General features: G+C 39.1%; 1 protein-coding gene across 1 annotated transcript in view; it reads right to left on the minus strand.

Moving 5' to 3' along the window:
• The window catches only part of LOC103567342 (nuclear envelope pore membrane protein POM 121-like), a 42,007-nt gene that overhangs the window by 18,519 nt on the left and 159 nt on the right, over window positions 1–23,329 (minus strand). Inside the window, exon 2 of the mRNA XM_008543986.2 lies at window positions 11,090–12,592. Coding sequence (XP_008542208.2) covers window positions 11,090–12,592 — 1,503 coding nt within the window. The remainder of the gene's footprint in view (window positions 1–11,089; window positions 12,593–23,329) is intronic.

The raw sequence follows: 23,329 nt of genomic DNA on the forward strand, positions 1-23,329 counted from the left end.
ATAAGGGGAAGTGGGGGAATTTAAATGATACACTAAAAAAATCTATGTAACACAAAGCAGGAACAGAGAAGATAAAAAAACCAACATGAGACAAATAGAAAATAAGAAGCAAAATGGAAAAAGTAAATCCAATCATGGCAATGATTACAATAAATGTGAACGGATTAAAAAGCCCAACACAAAAGCAAAGATTGGATTTTAAAAATCAAGACTCAAATATAAGCTAACTATAAGATCCAAACCTTAGATTCAAATAGACAAGTAGGTTGAAATTAAAAGAATGGAAAAAGATATTCATTGCAAACAGTATCCATAAGAGAGCAGGGTAACTGTAGCAATATTTGGCAAAGCTGACTTTAAGGCCAAAAATATTACTAGGGAAAAAGAGGGACAATTTATAGTGGCAAAAGAATCAATAATCAGGAAGATATAACAATTTAAAACTTACATGCAGCTAACAACAGAGCCCCAACATCCATGCAGCCAAAACTGCAGAATTGAAATGTGAAATAGACAATAAGACAATTATAGTTCAGTATTTTAAGACTCCACTCTCAACAGCTGACAGAAAAACTAGACAGGAAATTAGTAACGCTAAGAAGACCTGAACAACACTATCCAACAACTTGACCTGATATTTATAGAACACTCTGCCCCAAACAGCAGAACGCACCTTCTTTTCAAGGACACATGGGACATTTTCCAAAGTAGAGCATATGGTTGGCCATAAAAATGCCCCAATAAATTTAAAAGGATTGAAATCATTAAATGTACATTTAAGGCCACAGTGGAATAAAATTACAAATCAAAACCGGAACGAAATATGGGATAATCCCCAAATATTTGAAAATTAAAGACCACATTTCTAAAGTTATGGGTCAAAGAAAAAATCACAAGGGAAATTGGAAAACATATTGAACTGAATGTAATCCAAATATAACATCAATGTTTTTTGGAATGCCAATAACGCAGTGCTTAGAGGGAACTTCATAGCTTTAAACACCCACATTAGAAAAGAGAAAGGTCTCAAACCCATAGGCCAATCTTCCATCTTAAGAAACTAATAAAAGGGGTGATATCAGCATCATAGCAGAGTGAGCGCTACTGTAAACTCTCCCCTCTAAGATACAACGAAAAGGAGATTCATATTCCAACAGAGGACATCCACACAAAAGATGTCTGAGAGAGGGACACAGCTATGCATCACAAGGTGGAGGTGCTGGAGCCCCTCCCAAGGAAGTGGAACAAGGTAAGAGAACACTCCTCTTCCTTGCCAAAGGAAAGTGGCCCAGGGAGTGCGCTTGGCCTCTGGGAAGAAAGCAGCGGGGGGAAGGGAGAAGCAGCCCTCTCCAGGAACTCCATAGATCCCTGAGGTCCCTCACAGCCTGAAGGAAAGCCCCTCACAGAAGGGACTAGCTATCACGGAGGTGTCTTCATCAAGTCAACACCCCAAGGGAGCAGATGTGAGGGCAGAGTGAGAAGCCCCGGAGATTGTGCAGGAGAAGAAACTGTCCCTCCCCCACACCTGGAGCCACAGCCCAGCACCTTGGAGCTGTCCCCGCAGATCCCAGCGAGCTCAGAATACTCAGCTCTTGACCCCCACACAGTGGCAAAAGGTGGAAGTGGCAATCAAACACTATGACAATGTGAAAGTACAAAACCATGCTGTCTGGCAGTATGAAAAAATATATTAAATCTCCAGACCAGAAGGAAATGACAAGTACCCAGAAATCAATCCTGAAGACACAGAAATCTATAACCTAAATGACAGAGAATTCAAAATAGTTATCATTAAAAAACTCAATGAGTTAAAAGGGAATGCAGATAGATGATACAATGCGTTCAGGTGCTACTTCACAAAAGAGATTGAAACTATAAAGAAGAACCAACCAGAAATATTAAGATGAACAATACAATCAATGAGATAAAGCAGAATATAGAAGCCCTGAATGGTAGAGCTGATAACAGAGAGATGAATCATGATCACTGAGGATAGAAACATAGAAGTGCTTCAGAAGGAGGAAGAGAGAGAACTAAGACTAAAAAAGAAATGAAGTCTCTGAGAAATATCCAACTCAATTAGGAAATGCGACATAAGAATTATAGGCATTCAAGAGGGAGAAGAGAAGGAGAATGAAGCAGAAAGCACGTTCAAAGAAATAATAGCTGAGAACTTTCCAAAGTTGGGGAAGGAGATGGAAATCCACTTGAAAGAGGCTATCGGTCTCCTAATTACATCAATGTAAAAAGACCTACTGCAAGCATATAGTAGTGAAGCTGGCAAAAGTCAGCGACAAAGAAAAAATACTAAGGGCAGCAAGGCAGAAGAAAGCAACCTACAAAAGAACCCTTATCAGGCTTTCAGTGGATTTCTCAGCAGAAACCTTACAGGCTAGGAGAGAATGGAATGATATATTCAAAATTCTGAAAGACAAAATCTTTCAGCCAAGAATACTCTATCCAGTGACAACATCCTTCAGATATGATGGAGAAATAAAAACTTTCCCAGATAAACAAAAGAAGGGAGTTCATCACCACAAGACCCCCTAAAAGAGAACCTCAAGAAGGCCCTCATATCTAAAAAGAAAAAAAAGAAGAAGAAGAAAGGGGTTACAAAGCCCTGAGTAAGGAGATGAATAGGTAGACGAAATCAGAAAATTAGAGCTATCTAGCAGAACAGGTTAGCAAATACTAAGGTAAAACATTAAAGATAAAGGGAAGGAAAACACCAAAAACAAAGATAATATTGTCATTTTAACCACAAACTCACAAAACAAGATGGAATAAGATGTGACCAAAATAACTTAGGAGGGGAAGAGGAAAGGGACTGAATTGGCTTAGTCTAAGGAAATAAAAGGTCATCAGAAAATAGACTATCTCCTCCACGAGATTTTTCATAGAAACCTCAGGGTAACCACTAAAAAAAAAGGAGAACAGAGTCACAAATAATAAATAAGGAGAAAACTAAGAAATCCAGCATAAAAAACTATCTAACTGAATTGATAGACCAAATACATGGGACAAGAAACAAAGTACATGCAGGAGAATCAGAAAATGAGTGATAAAATGGCAACATTAAGCCCTCATATATCAATAATCACTCTAAATGTAAATGGGTGGAATTCTCCAATCAAAAGACACAGAGTGGCTGGATGGATTAAAAAAGAAGATCCAAGAATATGCTGCCTCCAGGAAACACATCTCAGCTCTAACAACAAACACAGGCTCAGAGTGAAGCGATGGAAGACTCCAAGCTAATGGCAAACAAAAGAAGGCAGTGTTGCCATACTTATATCAGACAAAGTAGACTTCAAGGTATTACAGGTATAGAGAGACAAAGAGGGGCGGTATATAATGATCAAAGGGACACTCCACCAAGAAGACATAACACTTATAAATGTCTATGCACCCAACACAGGAGCACCAAAGTATGTAAAGCAGCTATTAACAAACCTAGGAGATATTAACAACAACACAATAACAGTAGGGGACTTCAACGCTCCACTCATATCAGTGGATAGATCATCCAGACAGAAAGTGAACAAGGAAACAGCAGAACTGAATGAAAAGCTACACCAGATGGACTTTATAGATATATATAGAACACTCCATCCAAAAGCAGCAGAATACACATTCTTCTCAAGTGTGGACAGAACATTCTCAAGGATAGACCAAATGTTGGCAAATAAGGCAAGCCTCAATAAATTTAAGAAGATTAAAATAATAACAAGCATCTTTTCCTACCACAATGCAATGAAACTAGAAATCAACTACAACAAAAAAATCTGAGAAAGGAACACAGTTGTGGAGACTAAACAAGACACTACTGAACAACAAATGGATTATTGAAGAAATCAAAAGAGAAATCAAAAAATATTTGGAGACAAACAAGAATGAAAACATACCATACAACTCATATGGGATGCAGCAAACGTGGTACTAAGAGGAAAACTCATCACAATACAGGCTCACCTTAACAAGCAAGGAAAATTTCAAATAAGCAATCTCAAACTACACCTAACTGAATTAGAAAAGGAAGAACAAACAAAGCCCAAAGTCAGCAGACAGAGGGAAACAATAAAAATCAGAGCAGAAATAACTGCAATTGAAACAAAAAAGACAGTAGAAAAGATCAATGAAACCACGAGCTTGTTCTTTGAGGAGATAAACAAAATTGACAAACCCCTAGAGAGACTTACAAAGAAAAAAAGAGAGAAAGCTCAGATAAATAGAAATAGAAATGAAAGAGAAGAAATTACAATGGATACCACAGAAATACAAATGATTATAAGAGGATACTATGAAAAGCTATATGCCAACAAATTGGACAATCTAAAAGAAATAGATAAATTCTTAGACTCTTACAACCTTACAAAGCTGAATCAAGAAGAAATAGAGAATCTGAATAGATCAATCCCAAGTAAAGAGATTGAAACAGTAATCAAAACATCCCAAAAAATAAAAGCCCAGGACCAGATGGCTTCCCTGGTGAATTCTACCAAATGTTCAAAGAAGATTTAATACGTATCCTCAAACTATTCCAAAACATTAGGGAATATGGAACACTTCCTAACACATTCTACGAGGCCAGCATCACCTTGATACCAAAGCCCGACAAGGACAACACAAAAAAGGAAAACTAGAGGCCAACATCGCTGATGAACATAGATGCAAAAGTCATCAACAAAATATTGGCAACCCAAATATAGCAATACATCAAAAAGATCATACACCATGACCAAGTGGGATTTATACCAGGGACACAGGGATGGTTCAACATCCACAAATCAATCAATTTGATACACCACATTAACAAAATGAGGAACAAAAACCACATGATGATCTCAATAGACGGAGAGAAAGCATTTGACAAGATCTAACAGCCACTTATGATCAAAACTCTTAACAAAATGGGGATAGAAGGAAATTACCTCAACATAATACAGGCCATATATGACAAACACACAGCCAACATCATACTTAACAGGGAAAAACCAAAAGCCATCCCTCTGAGAACAGGAACAAGACAAGGATGCCCACTCTCACCACTCTTATTCAACATTGTACTGGAGGTTTTGGCCAGAGCAACTAGGCAAGAAAAAGGAATAAAAGGAATCCAAATAGGAAATGAAGAAGTGAAACTCTCACTGTTTGCAGACGACATGATCTTATATATAGAAAACACTAAAGAATCCATTGGAAAATTATTGGAATTAATCAACAACTACAACAAAGTTGCAGGGTACAAAATCAACTTAAAAAATCAGTTGCTTTTCTATACACTAACAATGAACTAACAGAAATAGAGCTCAAGAATACAATCCCATTTACAATCGCAACAAAAAGAATAAAATACCTAGGAATAAATTTAACGAAAGAGGTGAGACACCTATACAATGAAAACTATAAGATATTATTGAAAGAAATTGATGATGACATAAAGAGATGGAAGGAGATTCCATGCACATGGATTGGAAAAATAAACATAGTTAAAATGTCCATACTCCCCAAAGCAATCTACAGATTCAATGCAATCCCAATCAGAATCCCAATGACATTCTTCATGGAAGTAGAACAAAGAATCCTCAAATTCACACAGGGCAGCAAAAGACCCCGAGTAGCTAAAGCAATCCTGAGAAAAAAGAACAAAGCTGGAGGCATCACAATCCCTGACTTCAAAGTATACTTCAAAGCTATAGTAATCAAAACAGCATGGTACTGGTACAAAAACAGACACACAGATCACTGGAATATAATTGAAAGCCCATAAATAAAACCACACATCTACAGACAGCTAATCTTCGACAAACGTGCTAAGACCTTACAACGGAGAAAAGACAGTCTCTTCAATAAATGATGTTGGGAAAACTAGGCAGCCACATGCAAAAGAATGAAAGTAGACCACTATCTTACACCATACACAAAAATAGACTGACTTGAAATAGACTTGAAGGTAAGACCTGAAACCATAAAACTTCTGGAAGAAACTATAGGCAGTACACTTCTGACATCAGTCTTAAAAGGATCTTCTCAAATACCATGTGTTCTTGGACAAGGGAAATAAAAGAAAAAATAAACAAGTGGGATTTCATCAGGCTAAAGAGCTTCTGCAAGGCAAAGGAAACCAGTTTCAAAACAAAAAGACAACCTACCGAATAAGAGAAAATATTTGCAAATCACATATCCAAAAAGGGGTTAATCTCTGTAATATATAAAGAACTCACACAACTGAACAACAACAAAAAAAACCAATCAAAAAACAGGCAGAGGATATGAACATTTTTCCAAAGAAGACATACAGATGGCCAACAGGACCATGAAAAGATGTTCAACATCTCCAATTACCAGGGAAATGAAAATCAAAATTATGCTAAGATATTACCTTACATCAGTTAAAATGGCCATAATCACCAAGACAAGAAAGTAACAAATGTTGGAAAGGATGTGGAGAAAATGAAATCCTCATACACTGCTGGTGGGAATGCAAACAAGTGCAGCCACTGTGGAAAACAGTATGGAGATTTCTCAAAAAACTGAAAATACAAATACCATATGACCCAGCTATCCCACTGCTGGGTATCTATCCAAAGAACTTAAAATCAACAATTCAAAACAACTTCTACACCCCTATGTTCATTGCAGCGCTATTCACAATAGCCAAGACATGGAAACAACCCAAGTGCCCATCCACTGACAACTGGATAAAGAAGATGTGGTATATATATACGATGGAATACTACTCAGCCATGAAAAAAAGACAAAATTGTCCCATTCGCAACAACACGGATGGACCTGGAGGGTATTACCTTAAGAGAAATAAGCCAGATGGAGAAAGACAAACAACAGATGATTTCACTCATATGTGGAAGATATACACATGGACAAAGAAGAGTTCAGTGGTTACCAGGGGAAGGGGGCTTGGGGGTGGGCAGAGGGGGTGAAAGGGAGCACTTAGATGGTGATAGACAATAATGTACAAGTGGATTTCACAATGTTGTAAATTATTATGAAGTCAATTAAAAAAAACTAGTAAAAGCAAAGTAAACCCAAGGGAAACAGAAAGAATGAAATAATAAAGATTAAAGTCTAAATTAATGAAATAATAAACAGCAAAACAACAGAGAAAATGTAAACCACAAAAATAGATTACTTAAAAAAATCAACACAATTGACAAAACTTTAGCCACACTGACCAAAAAGAGAGCAAAAGCAAGGATGAGAGAGACAGACAGACAGAGAAAGAAAAAAAAAGACATTAACAAAATTAGGAATTGGGGATCGGCCCCGTGGCCCAGTGGTTAAGTTCACGCGCTCCGCTTCTGAGGCCCAGGGTTTCACCGGTTTGGATCCTGGGTGCGGACTGATGCAGACTGGCTCATCAGGCCACGCTGAGGCAGCATCCCACATGCCACAACTAGAAGGACCCACAATTAAAATATACATCTATGTACTGGAGGGATTTTGGGAGAAAAAGCAGGGAAAAAAAAAAAAGATTGGCAACAATTGTTAGCTCAGGTACCAATCTTTTAAAAAAAAAACTCTCTCACATTTAAAAAAAAATAGGAATTGAAGAGAGGACATCATTTCCTGCCTTACAGATATTAGGATTATAAGGAAATACTATGAACAATGTTATGCCAACAAATTAGACAACTTTGATGAAATGCGCACGTTCCCAGAAAGAAACCAAGTACTGAGACTGGCTCAAGAAGAAACAGAAAACCTTGGTAGACCTTACCACACGTAAAGAGTAATTTAAAATCTTCCCCTAAATAAAAACCCAAGCCGAGATGATGTGATTTGTAAATCCTCCCAGATATTTAAAGAAGAAATTATACCAATCCTTCTACAAATTCTTCCAGAAACAGAGGCGGTAACTCTTCCCAACTCATTCTAAGTGGGCAGTATTACTCTGATACCAAAACCAGAAAAGACATTACAAGAAAAAGAAAATTTCAGACCAATATCTCTCATGAACACAGATGCAAAACAGTCAGCAAAATATAAGCAAACTGTACACCACCAAGAGTGAATTTTACTGTTTGCAAATTAAAATCAACCAGGTTGCTAGAGGAACTCAAAATGGAATGCAGATTGTGACAAATGCAGATCATGACAAATGAATCTGAGTGTTACAAGAGGATCACATAACCTCGCTGAAGGGGAGCTGAAAGGAGCTGAACGGAGTAATTTATGTAAAGTAGTGTTTGACTGGATAGGGTGAAGCTAACTAGGAAAGAACTGTACACAAACACTTTGGTAAGTTGTTCGCGGGGTTGGCAACTCTGAAACTACTCTACATGTATTCTAGGACTGAACAAATAAGTAAATATATTGCAGATAATTAGACCAGGTTTCTCTGGAGAAAAGTTACACATAAGCAAAAGGAGACATTTCTAGAATGAACCCTGTGGTTCTGGATTAGAGTCTGAGGCATCAGTATGAACGCATTTATACACACACATGCATACACACATGCATAAATAAATACAGAAATATAGGTAAGTATGTCTAAATGGGAACATATACTTCCTAGTTCTGTCTGCTGAGGACCTGGGAGGAGAGACTCCCTAGCAGCTATGAGCACACCTGAGCACCCGGAACTTGTTTTTTCAAATTCCGTTCTTCAATAAAAGGAACCAGAACTCCTTGGAGAAGTAGTTGACTCCAGACTGGGGCAAATAAAGGACAAGAGGGTCCTGGAGCACCTTGTAGGGCTAGAAGGTAAAGTCCTTGAAAAAAGCTGGAAGGGGATGCAGGCATGTGAAAAGGACTCAGGAGCTAACCCAAAAGAACTCACAATGGTCAATTCTGGAACAATTTGGGCAACCAAATTCATAGTGATACTAGATAATAGCCCAAAGAATAAAATAAATATTGATGAGTCCATACAGATATAAGTGACTGAATACACAAATAAATTGAGAGAACTCTTCCTTAGAGAAGAATTCTAATTAAGTGTAAACAAAACAAGGGAAGTAGAAAATCACCATTAGAACACCACAATAATAATCGCTGCAAGATCCACTGGTGATGCTAAAATCAATGGTGAAAGTTGAAAGATAAACAGGATTTTTGCGTAGCATCAAAGTATAGCCCCCAAATATTTATTACACAGGAAAAAATAGTAACTATACAGTGGAGAACTACGGCAGCCACCACCCTAACCAGGTGACCAAGGTTAGCATTTCCTATAATAAGACATGGATATTAGGCACCGTCTGAGATGAGATGCTGAGAAGGGAACACCACCTCTGTGAGATTCTTCTTAAAAACCCGTAACCTGAATATACTCATCAGAGAACAGCAGGCAAGCCCAAACTGAGGGAAATTCTACAAAATACCCAACCAGCACTCTTCAAATGTATAAAGGTCACACAAGATATTAAGACAGAGAAACGGTCACAGTTTGGAGAAGACTAAGGAGACAAGACAAGGCATTGTGGGATTCTGGACTGATACTGGGACAGAAAGAAAACTTCACTGGAAAAACTTGGGAAATCCAATTAAAGTCTGAAGTTTTGCTAATAGCATTGTATCAATATTAATTTCCTAGTTTCAATGGTTGTTCTGTAAGATAGTAACATTAGGAGAAGCTCTCTGAAGACTAGACGGGGATTCTCTGTGCTGTCTTTGCAACTTCCTGTAACTCTAAAATTACATCAAATTCAAAAAATTTAAAAGACCGAGTCATTTCCTAACACACAATAGGCATGACCTAACCAATAGGGAGGTCAGGTGGGCAGTGAGAAGCAGAAGAGGGAAAAGGCAAGTGCATGGGTCGCCATCTTACAGAAGCAAAACACAGGAATCAGGAGCTAACATCCAGAGGCGTAAAGTAGTGCTACTTTCCCATCAGCTGGACCACAGACAACCTGATACGGTTAGGTCCGGCCGCTCAGGAGTCAATTATTCTTCCACTTGGATTCAAAGAGCAAAGACACAGGAACATTCAGTAAATTAACAGAAGGTCACATATATATTCAATATATATTATTATATGTAATATAATACATATTACAATATATTCTATACATAATATATTGCACATATTATATATGTATATAGGTTATATACACATATACGTAATACACATTGTTATACATATTACATATATTACACACATGTAAGTAATATGCATATAATATATATTGCATATTGATTATATATTAAACTATAATTATATGCTAATTATACATACATACATATATTGTTATACAGATATACATAATTGCTGTACATATATAATATATATGTATTATGTATTCTTATATATTACATTATGTGTGTAATATATACATATTACATATAATATACACATATATATTATTATACACATACATGACTATATAAAAATAATGTGACATGTACAAATATCTATGACTATAAATACGTGAAAGATATGATTTTGTTCATTTACAGAATCTTCATGTGGTACACCAAATGTTCACAGAGAGAGAGAATATTATGTAGATTCTAAGAAAGATGGACAAGGGCCCAATTCAGCAAACTGGGAAGGTGGGAGGAGACGACTCCAGCAGCACTGGGCCTCCTGCTTCCCTCTTCTGTTCAGGGATCCTGACCACTGGGCTGCGCCAGGCTAACAAGTTCCAGCCACCCAACTTCTAGGGGCACATCTGGCAGAAAGACGATGGGGATGAAACATTGTCTCTCTGGAGAGAGCTGACCGACTTGGCGGCGGGAGTGGCCCCCAGGAGCAGCACCCTAGGCCCCTCAAGGGCAAAGCTGGACTCTCATCGTCTCCTACAATGCTCCTCCAAGGAACCAGCGAGGGCCAAGCAGCAAAGTACTGGGGAACAGACCCTGGTGGGCCCGGGAAAGGGAACCAAATCTTTAAAGCCAGGCTGAGCAAGGCGGAGGTTTGGGGAGAAGGAAGACCAACAGCCCACAGAAGCAGCCACTCCAGCTGATTAAGGGCAGTTGGTTGAGCCTGGGGAGCTCAGCACCTGCTGGAAGCTCTTCCACTGTGAATTACTGCTGGGGACTGGAGGGGGCCAGGCCGTGCAGCAGGCGGGCGTGGAGGAACAGGAAGGCTGAGGGCCCCGCGGTCTGAGTCCGCCTGTCTTACCCTTCCAAGACCTTGTTGATCCTCCGAATCGCAGCTCTCTTCTCTAAGTCAAGGTCTTCAGCAGTGACTCTGTAACCTAGCTGCGGGGCTGGGGGGAGGATCAGTGGGCCATTTCGCCTAGAGGGCAGCAGCAGAGGAACCTTGCGTTTCCGGGGCCTGGAACGGTCCAATGGGGGTGAGCAGTTCCTCAAGTTTTGTTTCTGCCCTGAGGGGACATCTGCAGCCTTTTCATGCTTGGTCTGACTTTGCGGTTCCACTGAGGCTGAAGATCTAGACTGATGGCTTTCCTCGCTGGCTTTCTTTGCAGGCACGTGGGGAGGGGATGCTGCTGGGCCCTGGAGCCGAGCTGTGCCTGGACCGCTTCTCTGCAGCAGCGGGAACCCTCGAGTGGAACTGTATGAACTGATGATGGCATTTCGTTTGCTGCAGGAATTCAAAAAGCAGGTCTGAGATTTCTCAATCAGGCTGTTCTCTGAACTGTGGAAACAGAAGTCTCTCCCCAGAGGCCCAGGCCTGGGCACGAAGGAAGAGAGGACTCCGTTGACCATCAGGCTCCTAAACGCGGACCGCGCACCCCCGCTGCTGCTGGAGCCCCTTCTCTGATCCTCCACCGTCTCGGCGCCTGGGTGCCCCTCCTGTTTTGCTAGCACTTTCCCGCTCTCAGTCAGGACACTCAGGTCCTTCTCTTTCTTGGCTCTCAGCTGACCGCTCCCTTCGAGAGCCCTCACCAGAGTCTCCCTTACGCAAGGGTCTGGGAGGTGACCATTTAGTGAAGACCACATACAGAGGACTGTCTGCTTCAGAGCCAAACGGAGCGTCACTTTGCCCCTAGCAGATGCCATTTTCAGGATCACCGAGGCGCAGAGCCTCTTAGAGCCGCAAGCGGACAGCACTGGCTGCGTCTGAGGGCCGCTCCGGGGCACCGAGGAAAAGACGCCCAGAAATAAACACCGGGCCTGCTGGACTGGATACTGCCGCCGATGGACTATGACAATCCGCCGACGGTGCCGACGACGACGGGGCGAAGCCACAAGATCCTCGTAAGACAGCCTGCGAGCCGGTTCCAGGGTCGGGGCGGCCGAGTGGACGCAGCCGGCCGGGGGCCCGCGGCAGGCGGGGTGTGCCGGCCCCAGGCGCTCGGGTCTCGCCCGGGGGTCCCCGCTCAGAACAGCCGAGGCCGGCGGCGCAGGGCGAGGCCGGCTCAGGTAGCCGCCCATGAGGAGCAGCTCTGCACGGTCGCGTCCTTCCAACGGAGTCCGCGGCTCAGCGAGGTTTCCGTTAGCTGCCCCAGGGCCCGGCGCCGAGCGCGCACTCGTTGGAACGCGCGAGCGAAGAAGGGGCGCGCGACGGCCGGAGCTGCCCGACGCCTTGCTGCTGCCGGGCGGTGTTGGCAGGAAGGGGACGGGCTCCTTGCGGGCGCAGCTGCCTTCCGCAGGCCAGGCGCCAGCTCCCGGGGGGACAGGGACGGTGCAGGCCCGTGGTCCCGCGAGCCCGAGAACGGCTCTGGCTCAGCAGCGCCCACTCCCGGCGGGAGTTTCGGGGTCGACGCCGTCCGCCCGTCCTTCCCTCCTGGTCCCCGCCCCCCCCCCCGCCCCCCGCCACCGAGAAGGGAGCTGCTCCGGACCCGACCGTCGGATGCCAGAGTCGCTGCCCCTACCCCTGTCCTTCCCAGATACCCTTCTTGGCTCCGCCTCCCGTCGCTTGGAAAGTAAGGATTCTAGACAGTTTATAATGAACAGAAATCAGAACTGAGAGGGAGAAGACTGGCATTTTTTTGGACGGCTCCGACAGCCAGGACCAGTATTATCTGGTACCTAAAACTTAAATTCCTATTTTGAAGGCCATGCTTTGCCATCGCCCGAATCTTTACTTTCTGCGCCTCGCGCCCCCGCAGATCCTGGAGGCCTCCGCAGCGTTCTTTCTCGGTAAATCTGTGTCTACAGGATGGGAGAGGTGACCTGGCAATGCAAGTTGGGACTCAGAATTTGGCTCCTTACAAACCTTCTGACTGAAGTTAATATTATTAGTTGAATGGTGAACACATTCAAATATTCAGACTATTTAAAATGTTTTGATGTTCTGATAGTTACACCCCCCCCCTTCTTTGGTTTGATTCTTTTTGTTCTTATCTTTTTGCCTTATCCCAAGCGGAGAGGCAGCTGTCATTTTGTGTAACCGACAGCTAAAGGGGTGTCCTTTAATGAGATACACAAATGGCTTCTAAAATTCAGGAGTTTGACTTTCATTTTTGTGCAAAAAGATTTTAACAATATTGAGTTCTCAACCTCCCCGTGTTGTATCAGCCTGTTGCGCTTCAAAGCCCTTTTTAAAATGAAATAGAAAAATTCACGATGGGGTGCCTATACCACCACAATATTAAGGGAATTATCCCACGTGTTTAAAGGTAATCCATTTCTCAATTAAAGAAATAAATCTTAATTATAGACTCATTAAAGTAAAATGTAATCATGTTTTGTGACCCAACAAATATCATCTTGAATAATTCTTTTCAGCAATTAATTTTTTAAACAGCTTTATTTACACACCATAAAATTCGCCTATATTAAGATTGCACTTCAAGGGTTTTCAGTAACTTTACAAAGTGTAACTTTCACCACAATCGAACCTTATAACATTTCCATTCACCCAAAAAGAAAATTCATGCCTATTTGCAATCACTTCTCATTCTTGTTCATAGGCCCATTTTTGCACAAAAATGAAAGTCAAACTCCTGAATTTTAGAAGCCATTTGTGTATCTCATTAAAGGACACCCCTTTAGCTGTCGGTTACACAAAATGACAGCTGCCTCTCCGCTTGGGATAAGGTAAAAAGATAAGAAGAAAAAGAATCAAACCACTAATATGTTTTTGTTTCTGTAAATTTGCCTTTTTTGGACATTTCACATAAATGGACTCTTAGAATATGTGGTCTTTCGTGTCTAGTTTCTTTCACTTAGCATGTTTTTGAGGTTCATCCATATAGTAGCAGGTATTAGTACTTCATTACTTTTTTTGGCTCAAACAACACAAATTAATTTTGTCACTACTCTGAGATCAAGGTGTCAGCAGGGATGATTTGTTTTGAGGCCTCTCTCCTTGACTTGTAGATGGTGTCTTCTCCCCGTGTCTTTGCATGGTCTTCCGTGTGTGTGTGTGTGTGTGTGTGTGTCCTAATCTCCTTCTAAGGACACCAGGAACATTGGGTTAGGGCCCGCCCAATGACCTCATTTAACCTTAATCACCTCTTTAAAGACCAAATACGGTCACATTCTGAGGTACTAGGGGGTTAGGACTTCAATATGAATTTTGCAAGGAGACAACTTAAGCCATAACACTCCACCATCTAGTTCCCCAAATCCATGTCCTCAAATGCAAAATACATTTGTCCCATCCCAACAGCCACAAAAGTCTTAACCCATTCCAGCACCAACTCTGAGTCCAAAATCTCATCTAAATAGCATCTAAATCAGGTATGCGTGAAACTAGAGGTATGATTCATTCTGAAGGAAAATTCCTCTCCAGTGGTGAACCTGTGAAATCAAACAAGTTATCTGCTTCCAAAATATAACAGTGGGAGGGGCATAGGATGGACATTCCCATTCCAGAAAGGAGAAATTGGAAAGAGGGAAGAGGGGACCAGCTCTAAGCAAGTCTGAAATCTAGCAGGGAAAATTCCACTAGATTTTTAATTTATTCAAAGATTTAGTGTATCATATCAACGTCAGAACTGTAACTTACATCTTTGACTCTCCAGTCTGCAATATTTCTACAGCACACAATTATGGACATTGATATCTGCAGCTAATTTTAAGAAGCTTTTGTATAAAATTCTGTTAGATTTTAAGACTCGAGAATAATCCTCTTTGGCTCAGTGTTCTGTCCTCTAGGCCATCCAGGGTGGTGGCCGGGCCCCCTCAGCCCTGGGCTGCTGTTGGAACCCACTGGAACCAAAGAGAAGACAGTCTTGCTGCCTGGGCCTGTGCCCTCTGGCCCCTGGTGACAGTGGCAGCCCTGCTGACCTCTGACCCACCTTCAGGGTCATTCCTCCCTGTTCCTAAAGGATAATGCATGTTTGCAGGCAGACAGATATATGGTCCCGTCTCCTGCCTGTAGAATCCCAGAAGTCTGACAGCCTTTTTGGATTTCACCCTACCTCTGTCCTCTTCAGTCCAAGCTGGCAGTGATTCTACTGAGATGGTTGATTGGATCCATATGGCACAGACGCATAATCTCTTTAAGGTTGTCCAGCCAGACCCTTGGTGTTCTCTCCTGAGCACACTTTCTCATTTTTTGTAATATGCACAAGCTGAGAATTTTTTAAATCTTCGAGTCCTGGTTCCTTTTTGCTTAATAATTCCTTTTCCAATTAGCTCCTTTCATATTTTACTATAAGCAGCAAGGAGAACCCAAGGCATGCCTTCAACATTTCCTTAGAAATATCCTCAGCTAAAGGTCCAAGTTCATCACAAGTTCTACTTTCCACAAAACACAAGAACACAATGTAGCCAAGTTCTTTATTAACAAAGATTCCTTTTCTCCAGTTTCCAATAACATGTTCCTCATCTCCCTCTGAGACATACCCAGAAGTATCTTTGATGTTCACATTCCTACCAACATCCTGTTTGTGGTGATATGAATGCACACATGGTACATATATATACACACACACACACATATACATGGCAGTAGAACTTTCTCTACAGTTCTCCTTCCTTTCTGAGTTCTCACAGAATCACATTTAATGTCCATATTTAGTCTCTTTAAGGCAATCTAGGCTTTTCTAACACACACCTCAAAACTCTTCCAGCCTCTACCCGTTACCCAGTTTCGAAGCCTCTTCCACATTCTTTAGTATTTGTTACAGCAGTACCCCACTTCCTAGTACCAAAATCTGTTTTGGGCTGCCATAACAAATCTGGTTTTGGCTGCCATAACAAAGGGCTATACACTGGGCGGCTTAAGCAACAGAAATTTATTTTCTCACAGTTCTGGAGGCTAGAAGTCTGAGATCAAGGTGTCAGTAGGGTTGGTTTCTTTTGAGGCCTCTCTCCTTGGCTTTTAGATAGCCATCTTCTCCCTGTGTCTTCACATTGTCTTTCTTTGGTCTTTATTACTTTTTATGACTGAAAAAATATTTCATTGCATGGCTATACCACATTTCTTAATCCATTCACAGCTGATGGACCTTTGAGTTCTTTCCTCTTTTTGGCTATTGTAAACAATGCTGCTATGAACATTCACATACAAGTCTTTGTGGGGACTCATTTGGCTGGGGTGATTGTTGGGTGATACAGTAAATCTATGTTTAACATTTGAAGAAACTTCCAAACTGTTTTTTCAAAGAGATTGCTGCAGTTTAAATTCCCACCAGCAATGTATGAGGCTTTCCATTTCTTGAGGTCATCACCAACGCTTGTTTATTGTCTGTCTTCATCTGTAGCCATCTCAGTGGGTGAGAAGTGGTACTTCATTGTGGCTTTAATTTGCATTTCTCTAATAGCTAATGATATTAAGCATCTTTTCATGAGACTATTGGCCATTCAAATTTCTTCTGTGGCAAAATGCCTATTCAAATATTTTGCCCATTTTTTAATTGGATCATTTTTCTCATTACTGAGTTTGAGTTCTCTATGTATTCTGGATACAAGCCCCTTAGCAGACAAGTAAGTTGAAAATATCTTTTCACTTTATTGATGGTGTCCTTTAAAATACAAAATTTTTAGTTTTGGTGAAGTCCAGTTTATCATTTTTTCTTTTATCACTTGTGCTTTTGGTGTTATTTCTAAGAAATATTTGCATAACTCAAGGTGTAATATTGTGATTTATAATAAGAAATATATATTTTGTCTTTGTTCCATTCCTGGCACAAAGTTCTTAAACCCTTGTAAACTCCTAAGTGATAAGAGCACTGGGAGCATCTTTTGTTGCAATGAGGTAACTGGTTGGGCTCCTGGATGACTCCTGGATGGGGGCTGATCGCCAGAAAGACCAAGCCATGATTGGAAGCCTGGAATTTTCAGCCCCACCTCCCATTCTCCAAAGAGGAGAGAGATGCTAGAAATAAAGTTAATAATTAATCATGCCTATGGAGAAAGCCTCCATAAAATTCCAACACGACGAGGTTCAGAGAGCTTCCAGGTTGGTAAACACATCCATGTACCATAAGGGTCGTGCACCCCAACTCCATGGGGACAGAAGCTCCAACACTCAGGACCCTTCCAGACCTCATCTGGTCTATCTCTTCATCTGGCAGTTCATCCACATCCTTTATCATATCCTTTACTATATAACTGGTAAACACAAGTAAGTGTTTCCCTGAGTTCTATGAGGTGTTCTAACAAATAATTGAATCTGAAGGGAAGGAGGTCACAGGAAGCTTTGGTTGAAAGCCAAGTCAGACAGAGTTGTGAGTAACCTGGGGACCTACTACTTGTCTTTGGCACTTGAGTAAGGGGGCACTCTTGTGGGACTGACTCAACCTGTGGCATCTGAAACGCTATCTCCAGGTAGATAGTGTCAGAATTGAGTAAAATTGTAGGACACCCAACGGTGTCACAGAATTGCTTGGTATGGGGGAAATCCCACACATCTGGTGTCAGAAGTGTTGTGAGCATGGTAGTAGTGTAAGAGTAAAGGAGAAACACATAGGAAGAAGAGTGAGGTTTTCCTTACATAACAATATCTCCATATTTACTTCTATGTTTTTTTCTAGGAATTTTATAGTTTTAGCTCTTATATTTAGGTATATGATCTATTTTGAGATAATTTTTGTGTATCGTGTGAGGTAAGGGTCCAAATTCATACTTTTGCGTGTGGCTATCCAGTTGTACCAGTGTTGGGTATTGAAAAGACTATCCTTTCCACCCTGAATTTTGTCTGTACCTTTGTCCAAAATCGATTAACCATAAGTGTAACCGTTTATTTCTGGAGTCTCAATTCTGTTCCGTTGGCCTATGTGTCTTTTCTAATGCCACTATCAAACTATCTTGATTAGTGTAGGTTTGTAGTTAAGTTTTAAAATTGGGAAGTATATGTCCTCCAAATTTATTATTTTTTAAACATTGTTTTGGCTATTCTTAGTTCCTTGCATTACCATATGAATTTTAGGATCTACTTGTCAATTTCTAGAAGAAAAAAAAAGAAGACCAGCTTGGATTTTGATAGGAATTGCACGAATTTGTAGATGAACGTAGGGAATACTGCCATCTGAACAATATTAAGTCTCCAGTCCATGAACACGGGACGTCTTTCCATTTATTTAAGACTTCTTTAACTTTTGGCACCAATATTTTGTAGTCTTCAGTGTACAAGTCTTTCACATCTTTTGTTAAATTTAATCATAAGTATTTATTATTTTTGCTGCTAATGTGAATGAAATTCTTTTTCTTACATTCATTTGCAGACTGTATATTGCTGGTTTATAGAAATGAAATTAATTTTTGTATATACATCTTCTATCCTACAACCTTCTTGAACTCCTTTTTTAGTTGTAGAAGCACATTGTGTGTGTGTCTCCTTGTCTGTGTATTCCTTAGAATTTTCTATATATAGGAACTTTTTCTATGTGAATAAAGACAGTTTTACTTATTTTTAATATGGATGGGCTTTTTTCCTTCCCTAATTCCACTGGATAGAGGCTCGAGTGCAATGTTGAATACAATGATGAGAGTGGATTTCTTTCTCTTGTTCCTGATTTTAGGTAGAAGGCATCTAGTCTTCACCACTAAGACCATTAAGTCTGGTGTCAGATGTGGATATTTTCCAAATGCTCTTTATCAGCTTCAGGAAATTTACTTCTACTCCTAGGTTATGAAGAACTTTATTATGAGTGGATGGTGGATTTTGTGAAACATTTTTATGCATCTATTGAGATGATCATATGGTATTTGTCCCTTATTCTGTTAATATCATGAATTACATTAGTTGATTTTCAGATATTAAACCAACCTTGCATTCCTGGGATGAATCCTACTTGGTCATGGCGTATAATCATTTTGATATTTTCCAGATTCAGTTTGCTTTTATTTTGCTCAGATTTTTCTTTGTGTGTGTGTTTATATTCATGAAAGATATTGGCCTATAGTTTTCTTTTCTTGTGACGTCTTTATCTAAGTTTACTACCAGGATAATCTTGGCCTGATAGAATGAGTTTGGAAGTATTCCTTCCTCCTCTATTTTCTGGAAGAATTTGTGAAGGGTTGGTATTATTTCTTATTTTAAATTATTGAAAGAATTCACAAGTGTACCCATCTAGGCCTGGGCTTTTTTATTGTGGGAATATTTTTTAAACTGTTTATTTTCAAATAATTATACATTCACAAGAAGTTGCAAAAAAATGTACAGGGAGATCCTGTGTACCAGTTTCCACAAATGGTAATATCTTGCATAGTTATAGCACAATATCAAAACCAGGAGATTGACATTGGTACGATGCACAGAATATATTCAGATTTCATCATTTTACATGCACTCATTTATGTGTGTATGTGTGTATGTGTGCGTGTGTGCATATGCATGTGTGTGTGGCTCTATGCAATTTTATCACGTGTAGATTTACGTAACCATTAACACGATCAAGATTCAGAACTTTACCATCACCACAAGGCCCTCTAATGTTACCCTTAATAACTACATCCACACTCACTACTTTGAGAAGAGTTTTAATTGTTATAATATTTACTTCTTACAGATGTATTTAGATCTTCTGTTTCTTCTGGGTTCAGTTTTGGTAACTTGTATCTTTCTAGGAATTTTCCATTTCATTTTAGGAGTCTCATTTGTTGACATAAAGTTTTTTATAGTACTCTCTTAAAATTCTTTTGGTTTCTGTAAAGTTGGCTGTGATAGCCTCTCTTTAATTCCTGATTTTACCAGTTTGTGTCTTCTCTCATTTTTCTTGGTTAATCTTACTAAAGCTTTGTCAAATTTTAAAAATGGTTTCAAAGAACTAACTTTTGGTTTCCTTAATTTTCTCTATTTTCTTCTGTTTCCTATTTAATTTATTTCCACTATAATTCTTATGATTTCCTTCTTTCTGCTTACTCTGGATTTAGTTTCTTATTGTTTTTCCAGTTTCTTAAGGTGGAAGTTTAGATTATTGATTTGAGATCTTTCTTCTTTTCTAATATATGTGTTCTAGCTATAAATTTCCCTCTAAACACTGTTTTATGTGCATTCCATAAATTTGGTTCATTGTGCTTTTTATTTAATTCAGCTCAATTTCTTAATTTCTAATTTCTTTTGTGATTTCTTCCCCTACCTATTGGTTACTTGAAAATGTATTACTTAATTTTCACATATATATGGATTCCCAAATTTCTTTTTGTTAAATTCTATACATTTATTTTATTTATTTGTCATTTATTTATTTATTTACATTTATGAGAATTGTTTTATGGAATGGTATATGGTCTATCCTGAAGATTGTTCCATGGACGCTTAAGAAGAATGTGCATTCTGGGTGTTGTCAGGTGGAGTGTTCAATAGGTGTCAGTCAGGTGTAGTTTGCAGATAGTGCTATTCAAATCTTCTACACTTTTCTTGATTTTCTGTCTAGTTGTCCTATCCATTACTGGGAGTGGGGTATTGAAGTTTCCAACTATTATTGTTGAATTACTTGTCCCCCTTCAGTTTGGTTAGTTTTACTTCATATATCTCAAGGCTCTATTGTTGGGTTCATATGTGTTTATAATTGTTATATTTCTTAACTAATTGTGACTTTAATCATTATAAATTATCATTGCCTCTGGCAACACTTTTTGCCTTAAAGTTTATTTTACCTTAATATAGCCTTTCCTAATCTCTTGTGGTTACTGTTTACATGGCATAGTTTTTTGCATAATCCTACTCCTGACCTATTGGTATATTTGAATCAAAAGTGTCTCCTTTACACAGCATGCAGCTGGAACTTGTTTTCCTATCCAATCTGAAAATCTTTTCATTTTGATCTGATGGCTTGATCTAGTCACATTTAATGTCATTATTGATATGGCTAGAATTACATCTGTCATTTTTCTATTTATTTTCTATATATCTCATGATATTTTTGTTCTACTGTTTCTCCCTTTACTGGCTTCTTTTCTATTAAGTGGATTTTTCTAGTGTACCACTTTAAATCTTTTATTGATTTTTAAACTATTTTCTTCATGGTTGCTCTAGGGATTATAATATATGCCTTATGAGAGTCTGTTTCATATTAATATTAACTTAATTCTAGTAAAATACAGAAACTTGATCCAATATACCTCCATTCCTTCCCTCTTCTTTCTGCTATTATTGTCATATTTACATCTATATATGTTATAAACCCGACAATACAGTGTTATAATTATTGTTTTATATAATCTTATATAAATGTGTCTTTCACAGAAGCTATAAGAAGGAGAAAAATACATTTACAGAATTGTTTTATATTAACCTACGTATTTATCATTTTTGGTACTCAATTTCTTCTTATGGATTCAATATACTGTCTGGTGTTGTTTCCTTGCTTCAGTATAACTTCATTTCCTACCGCTTCCTTTGTGCTATTATCGTTATATTTATTACATCTTTATATGCTAACAGGCCACAATACAATTTTATAATTACTGTTTTATGCAATTTCTTTTAAATAAGGTAAGAGAAGAAAGAGAAAATATAAACTTATACTGTATTATAATTACCTATATAATTGCTTTTATTGGTGTTCATCCTTTATTCTTCAATTACTGTCTGGTGTCACTTATTTTCAGACTGAAAAAAATTGCTTTAGTATTTCTTATAATGCAGGTCTGCTAGCAATGATTTTTCTAAATTTTTGTTTATCCGGGAATGCTTTTATTTCACCTTCATTTTTGAAAGATAGTTTTGCTGGATATAAGATTCTTACTTGAGAGTGTTTGTTTGTTTTATCACATTAAATACTTTATCACACGTGTGTCCTCCTTTGTTTCTGATGAGAAGTCAGCTGTTATTCTTATTGCTGTTACCCTGTACATGACGAGTCAATTTTATCTCATTGCTTTCAAAACTTTCTCACTGTCTCCAGTTTTCAACAGTTTGACTATGATAAGTGTGAATAACTTTAAATATATCCAACTTGGAGTTCACTGAGCTTCTTCTTGTACTTTTATTCTTCAAACATTGATTGTTCTTAGTTGTGTCCCACAGAAGTCAAGGCTCTGTTCATTTTTCTTCATTCCTTTTTCTTTCAGATAATCTCTATTGATCTCTCTTCAAGTGCATTCATTCTCTTTCCTGCCAGCTCAAATCAACTGTGAAGGCCCTCTAGAAATTTTTTGTATCACTTTTTTTTTCAGCTCTAGAAATTCCATTTGTTTCCTTTTATTTTTAATAATTTGTACTTTATTAATAGTCTCCATTTTATGAGTCATTATCATCATAATTTTCTTTATTTGCTTAAACACAGTTTTCCTTAGTTCCTTGAACATGACTACACTAGCTGCTTTAAATTCTGTTTGCTAAATCCCACATCTGGGCCCTCTAAAGGCAGTTTCTATTGCCTGCATTTTTTGCTATATATGTTTCTTGTTTATTTGTATGTATCATATATTTTTGTTGAATATTGGACATTTTAGACAATATATTGTAGCAACCCTGAATTTTGATCCCCCAGAACTTGTTTACACTCTTTTTTGTTGGTTTAGTGACTTTCCTGTGAAGTCTGTTTCCACTGAAATGTTCAGCCTCTGATGTCACTGCTCATCACACTTAATAGTGAAAGACTAAATGCTATTCCCAAGGATCAGAAACAAACAAGGATATCTGCTCATACAACTTAGAACCAACATTGCATTAGAGGTTCTAGCCAGTGTAATAACTCAAGGGAAAGAAATAAAAGACATTCAGATTGAAAAAGAAGTAAAACTTTTTATTCCGAGACAACATAACCTTCTATGTAGAAATTTCAATGAACTCTACCAGAACTAATGAGTTAGTTGCAGTATACAAGATCAATAAACAAATCCAGGGATGTCATCATTGTGGCAGCATGAGGGGATCCCTTTGTCTCTCCCCTTCAATCTGTAGTGAGTAAAAGATCCATAACCCAACAAAGGTCACATTGCCCAACACATCAAGATACCAGAGAGATCAACATATCAATACATATGAAGGTGGGTGGATTAAAGTACATATATAGGAGGGGGAACAGGGGAACAGCAGAAGTGGTGCCTAAGATCCTATACCCCCTGCTGCAACAGCTAAGCCAGCCACCCCTGGCCCCAAAGAACCCAGTGG

The sequence above is a fragment of the Equus przewalskii genome, chromosome 13 (assembly GCF_037783145.1).
Source record: "Equus przewalskii isolate Varuska chromosome 13, EquPr2, whole genome shotgun sequence".
Classification (NCBI taxonomy): domain Eukaryota; kingdom Metazoa; phylum Chordata; class Mammalia; order Perissodactyla; family Equidae; genus Equus; species Equus przewalskii.